A 6863-nucleotide genomic window follows, 5' to 3' on the forward strand; every position below is an offset into this window, starting at 1 on the left:
AATGAAGTACAGCAAAATGGCCTTAAGAAGCAGATTTGAATTAATCAGGTCACAGTCTGTCATGACAAGGATGAAAGTGACTGGCTTCTGCTATTTAGAATAAGAGGAGCAGAGCATCAGTTATAGCACATAGGAACTACCCAGAGCACTAGAAGTCCCAGCTGATAAAATAACACAAGAAAAGATACACAGCTTGAAGGGAAATAAATAGGACACATGTATAAATGCCAAGTCATTTTTCTGGTGTGAGAAACTGAAGGTGTAAATGAGGACCAAAATGTATAATAGATATTGTGAAGTAGAAAATGTTCAAAGGGGAAGGGGAACTGGGGGGCGGGCAGGGGAAAGGAAAGAAGCGAAAGAAAAAAATTGAAGGAAAGAAGGGAAAAAATGGAAACAAAGATTATGTATATGGGGAGGGGGGGAGTTGAAGGGCGGGCAGGGGAATGGGAAAAAATAAGAATCAAGATGTATCATGTACAGGTACAAATTCTCAGTGATGAATGTCATCATAAGGTATACCTAAATGTACCAATAAATTCAATTTAAAAAAAGATACGCAGCTTGGGAAGAAAGTTAAAATTGTCTTTTTTCATAGATGACTCGATTGTCTATATATAAAATCTGAAAGAATTAGCTCTACTGATTACAGCAAATTTTCAGGGTACAAGGTTAATATACAAGTCAAATGCTCCTCCATATACCATCAGTGTATAAGTGGAATTTGAAATTAAAAACAATACCATTTACATCAGCATCCAGAAAATGAGATATTGGACTAGTGATGTAGCTCAGTGGTAGAGCACTTGCCTCGCATGCATGAAGCCATGGGTTCAATCCAACACCACAAAATAAGATTGTTAACCTGAGAAAATATTAATGATATTTTATTAATTTTTAAATTAATTTTAAACTGTTAATAAACTTTCTAATCTTTGCTATTTTCTTCCCAAGTATTCTTCATCTGTTTTGCTCACACTATTTTCCTATCTCTTCGTATAGTACTTAGCTTATAGTAAAAATTACAACAGTAATAGCTAAACATTGAAATAATACATTTAATGATGTACTGGGTAGTGCTATAAATGTTTTACATATATTAACTCATTTAAACATCACAACAACCCTTGAAAGTACTCTCAATTTACAAATAGAAAAACTAAGACACAGAGAGGTCAGGCAACTTGCCCAAATTCAAATAGCTATAAAATTATAGAAATGGAATTTGAATTCAGATAATGCAACTCTAGAGTTTTTGCTCTTTGTCACTAATATATACCACCATACGTTAGAAGGCAGTCTACAAGTATTTGATTAGGTGACTAATGAAATGAAATGGCAGCTTGAAATACAGTATTATTAGTCCATTTTTATTTTTAAAATGTATTCATGTAAAACATCCAAATGTCCATCAACATTAACACAAATAGTGTGGTAAAGTCACATATTGGAATATCATATACAGGTGAGAACTATGAGGTGCACCTCCATGTAATAATGTGTATAATTCTTATAAGCCCATTACTGAGCAAAATAAATCAGACCCTAACAAGTGCCTGGGGTACCGTTCCATGCTTACAAAGGACACAATAGGAAGCATAGCCTGGCTTTTAGAAATCAGAATGCTGGTAATGCTCATGGCAGAGACCAGAAGGGTGGTATGGGGCAGGGCCCTGGGATGCTTTTTCTGTTATTTCAGCCTGTGCATGTTACATGAGTGTGTTTCAATTATAAGGGTCTTTGTGCTCACATGTACAATTGTTTGGTAGATAAACTCCACTCAAATGTTTTTTTGTTTGTCTGTTTGTTTTTGTTTTGTGGTACTGGGGATTGAACCCTGGGCCTTCACACTGAGCTACATCTCCAGCTCATATTTTTTATTTTGAGACAGGGTCTTGCTAAGTCATTAAATTGCCCAGGCTGGGTTCAAACTCCTGCCTCAGCCTCCCAAACTGCTGGGATTACAGGCGTGCTCCACCATGCCCAGCTCAATAAGCAGTTTTTAAAATGGCCAACCTAGCAAAAAGGATTGGAAGGATGAGGAAGGGGTAGAAAATGTGTTCACCAAAATGTTAACAGTGGTATTTCTTGGAAAGAGCATTTGAAATAGTTTGCAGTATCTTTCTTGAGGGTTCTTTCATTTTCCAGTTGGAATAAAAGAGTCATGCATTGTAGATGTAGAGGCTGTTTAAGTGTAACTAAACTTGCCCCTGAGTCAGTGCCTGTTCCCTTCTGTGTGCAGTGAGCCCTGATGGGTGGAAAAGGGCACCATTGTCTGCTGAGGTACCTGCCTGGCTCCCATCCCACTCTTTCAAGCCTTAAGGCTCTAATTGATGTTCTCTGGGTTTCTTGTGTTCTTATTTTCTTCACAGGCTGAGCAGTCAAAAGAAGAGCAGAAGCAAGATTTGAATGCCGAGAAGTTGATGAGACAGGTCTCCAAGGATGTGTGCCGGCTTCGGGAGCAGAGCCGGAAGGTGCCTCAACAGGTACAGTCCTTCAGGTAAGTGGCCCTGTGTGGGACAGGTTTCAGGTTGTTCTCATGTCTTTTAATTCTGCAGGAATTCCCCTCAGAGTGCAGTGAAATATCAGTTACTATTAGATCTGTTCCCCAGTGTGAATATACAGTTGTGTGTCTGTCCCTTTCTGAAGATACATTGTGGCAGAGTTACAGCCAGGATTATAACCAGGCTTCCCAAGAAGACAGCATCCTCAATTCTCAGTAGCCTTAGCACCTGTGCTTATCAGGACAGAGGGTACTTTTGTAGAAGAGCAGGAAAGCCATAGATCTTTGGGATTTTGTTGTCCACTCACTCTAGACCCCTGAAGCCTTGCACTATTCTAGGCCCTGAACAGGGAGGGACAGAATACAGGCACACAACCAGATCATTGTGACAGCATGTGACAAGAGCTAATACAGGAATAAATGGGGACCTGTGAGAACAGCAGGAGGGACCTCCATCTGTTCATGGGTGGGCTGCAGATACTAGAGGGGGGATAGTAGAGAAGCAACATCTGAATCCATTATGGAGAGGATGGGCATAGAGGGTTCTTCAGGCTGTAGGGCTGGTGAGTTTGAGTGGAGCCTCCAGGCAGAAGAAACAGCATGGAAAGGGGCAGAGCCTTAGAGGTCAATGCTGAGCCCATGGTGTGCCGTGAAGCTGCTAGCAGGTGAGCTTGATGAGCAGACTTGGCCTCAGGTGCTGTACTGAAGGTTTCTGCTGTGGTTCTAGATGGTGAGGGAGCCAGTGGGGTCTCCAAACCCCAAAGTCAATGATAGGGATCAAGTTTGTGGGAGTAGATATTCCAGGCGTTGTGGAGAGTGGGCCAGGGAGAAACTGGTGAGAGGAGACAGAATCTATGGAGGTGAGTGGAGGAGAGCGGTGCTGCCTTTTAGGGCCAAGACTTGAGACTGAGAATCCAGAGAAAGAGATTTGTAGTGAGCCAATAAGTCCTGCTTTTGCACCTACCAGGTTACCTATGCCAGTAGGGCAGCACAGGTAACTATGGCTGGTAGATAAGTAGAAATCAAAATCTAAAGGCAGGATTAAGGTCAGGATGGTATAAGGACTGGGAGTCTTCAATATGATGGTTCCATCAATACAGATAGGCCAGAAAATGGGAAGAGGTGCTCAGGAAAGGAAGCCTACTAGCCACTATCAATTGAAGACTTGCAGCAAAAACGATGTAAGAAGGACTGGCTGGAGAGGTAAAAGAAGAACCAGAGGGGTGTGGTCCCAAAGCTAGACAGGTGGGAAGAGGAAACTGATGCTGTCAGACATAACAGAAAAGAATCAAAGAGAATTGAGATTGGGTGAGGAGGAGGCTATTTGTACTATACCAGCAGTCAAATAAGAGGAGGACCACAGATACGGTTTTGTGTTATTAGTTTTTGAGTTTTGGCTTCTGCTTTGTATAAGGGAGACTTTAAAAAGCTTTTAGGCTGATGTAGGAGAAATCCAGGAAAGGGACAGTGTTTTGAAGTGTGGGGAAGATGGTAAAGCATAGTGGAGCAGGGATCATGTTAAAAGGGTAGAGGGGAGGGTGAGGCCAGAAGGCAGCATTGGAGCAACTGCTGGACTTGGGCAGCTCAAGTCCAGAAGTGGAAGGAAGGGAAGCCAGGCATGATGGGTAATGATTCCATTTTTTTAAAGACATTTTATAATAGAGAGTTAGGTTTTTTCTTCCTCCATTCCGCTAGAGCACCACTTCTGTAACTTTTGCAGAGTACTGTTACTTAGGTGTTCAGAACTGTGGCATTGTGACAACAATCTTTTAATGCCCTGGGTTACTTCAAGATTAAGCAGCATTGTCTAGTGTGGAAAATCTTACAACTCCCAGTTGTTACTGAAACCAAAACAAAGAATGCATAAACATTCCTAGCTTCTGTTAAGAAACACATTTATACCACCAGGCAAGTGAGAAAGATGAGCCTGATGCACCAGGATAAGACATTTTGTCCTGGAAGTATGGTGGCACCGTGAGGGGTAAGCGTGGTTACTGGCGTTACTGGCACCTGGTGGATGGTAAGACTGGGGACAGATGGGGCATGGGCCATTGCCTGCCGTGAAGGCACAGCCCCACCCTAGCAGCTTGTTTCATCTGGAACTAGGAGCCCCATAGTTCCTGGCCTTCTGGTTTTTCAAGAGAAGTTAGAAACCAAGAACTTTATATTAGCTCAGATGTAGGCACTGAAAAGTAATGCATCTTTTTAAGTGTACCTTGAGGCCTCCCCCAACATCATGCCCAGACTCTCTTGTCTTTTGTGGAATTGAACTAATCAAAGAACACTTTACCCTCTCATCCCAGTGTCCTCAGCTTCTTTTTTTTTTTTTTGGTACTGGGGTTCGAACTCGGGTCCCTGCGCTTGTGCAGCAGGAGGCGAATCCCCGGCCCATGTACTCAGTTTCTTAACTTTTCCTTTTCTCTGCCTTTCCTTAGTCTCCAGAGCATCCTCTTCTGGTCTCATTTCTAGAATATGCCCTTGGTTCATATGTATTGCCTGAATTCTGGGTATGACGTAAAGTTTTGTAGAAAAGATAGGTAGACTGTTCTCATCTCTGGTAATTGTACAACCCTAAAATCTTACTGTTTCTAGAACTCTCCAAATGTGACAACTATTCTGCCCCATCCTTCCCAGCTTCTCCTTTTCAGTGACTTCTTATCTCAGCTGTGGGATGCAGGGCAGTTTTTCCCTTTAAGGTAGTCCAGTGCCTCTTTTCCCTCTGAATTTGAGTCATCACTTGCCAGGGGGTCCCTGCATTAGCATGATGCTGACTTAAACAATTTCCCTAATACCATGGGCGTATCTCTGGGATTGCTGGGAAGTTGACCCTTTTGAGTCCTCTTACCTGGTTTAAAAACATCCATATAAATCCCTTGTGGACTAAAACTGGTCCCGGGTTGGAAACCCCGGAAGGGACCTCCCCAGCCTGGTCTGCAGGTGACTTATGGGGTCCAGAGTAGCTGCTCTTCATGTGCCATCCTGAAAAGCAAAGGCTGCCTGGATTCTGAATGGAGTTCTGCCTGAGGAAAAGATGCCCCTCCCTGGCTGTGGGGACACTGCTGGAGTCGGTGGGATTGTGTTAATGGTCACAGTGTTCTCAGCATTACATTGAAGCTGGTTTTGTCACCCCCACCTCTAGGGAGAAGATTGCCTATTTCACCCGAGCAAAGATCAGCATCCCTTCCTTGCCGGCTGATGACGTGTGACCCCATGGCAGGACATGTTGCTTCTCACCTGGTCACTTTCTTAGGGAGGGCAAAAGACTGAATATTTGCTTTGTTTTGTTTTTGTAACATAACTGTCAGCTCTTAAAGGATGTTAATTCACACCAGATTTTCAACCAGATGTCAATTTATAAAGTACCTTTTATGTAATGTCCTATATGTTTAAAGAAAAAAAATCAGATATCAAAAATGGGATAATCTGGTACACAAATGTCACACGTGTGTGTGTGTGTCTGTGCGCGCGAGCGTGCTGCCAGTGGACCATATTGCGTACAATAGAGTAGAGGCAGCGCCAGTGTCTGTCCATTGAGCTGGGCTCAGCAGAAGGTAATCTTGGCTTTCTCTTTGTTTCCTGTGAGCAGACTGTGAACAGGGCTTAGTGCTGTGTGTCATTTCTGAAGTAAGACAGCTCTTTTCTTGGAAGGTGAGCCTGAATACAGACATGAGTGCACAGCTCCAGGGCCACCCAAAATAGGTGCTCTGTTCATCCCCATTACCTATATCAGAACACCTTTTTCCTTAAAATCGTTATTTAGAGGAAACAAAAATATGAAATACTGAGCACAACCATATAAGAACACAAAAGAAGCAGTACCCCTGACTACACTAAAGAGCTTGTAACCTGTAGCATTGAGGGTGAGGACAGAGAGAGAATACAGTTAACCCAAAACACATCAAATGAGCACCTGCTGCTTCTAACCTGATCTGAATTTGCAGGGGTTTCAATGTGAGTTTCTGGCCTTCACCAGGGTTTCCTCCAGGGTCTGCAGGTGATTCAGGCAAGGAGAGGCATGTGTGGCCTTGGGTTCTAACCAACAGACAGTACTGGTGATGCTGAGGGGAACATATCCACACACATGTGGTGATGCCAAGAACAGAGGAAAGCTGTGTCTTCAGTGAATCAAAGTTGCCAAAAAAAAAAAGTTTGTCAAACTTCTGACATTTACTAGAAATTATCCTGCAGCTCTCAATATAAGGGGATTCTATCTATAATTGGTGTTAAGTCATTGGGAAGCAAAGGAAAGAGTGTGCCTGGGAGTATTGTTAATTTGAAGTAGTCATAGACTAAAGCAGTTATTTTTAAAAAGAAGAAGAAGAAAGAAAGAAAACACTATCCTGGATGAATGAATTCAAAG

At 42.7% G+C, this 6863-nt stretch overlaps 1 protein-coding gene across 4 annotated transcripts in view; it reads left to right on the forward strand.

Moving 5' to 3' along the window:
• The window catches only part of Wwc2 (WW and C2 domain containing 2), a 229320-nt gene extending 223377 nt beyond the window's left edge, over nucleotides 1-5943 (forward strand). For all 4 annotated transcript variants that reach the window (XM_021264966.2, XM_021264967.2, XM_004852978.4 and 1 more), the window contains 2 exons: nucleotides 2373-2500; nucleotides 5643-5943. In XM_021264966.2, coding sequence (XP_021120625.1) covers nucleotides 2373-2500; nucleotides 5643-5709 — 195 coding nt within the window. In that variant the 3' untranslated portion in view covers nucleotides 5710-5943. The remainder of the gene's footprint in view (nucleotides 1-2372; nucleotides 2501-5642) is intronic.
• Nucleotides 5944-6863: the final 920 nt, after the last annotated feature.

Source organism: Heterocephalus glaber, unplaced genomic scaffold (assembly GCF_053883595.1).
Source record: "Heterocephalus glaber isolate CG9 unplaced genomic scaffold, H.glaber_assembly_v1.0 deba00001461, whole genome shotgun sequence".
NCBI lineage: Eukaryota > Metazoa > Chordata > Mammalia > Rodentia > Bathyergidae > Heterocephalus > Heterocephalus glaber.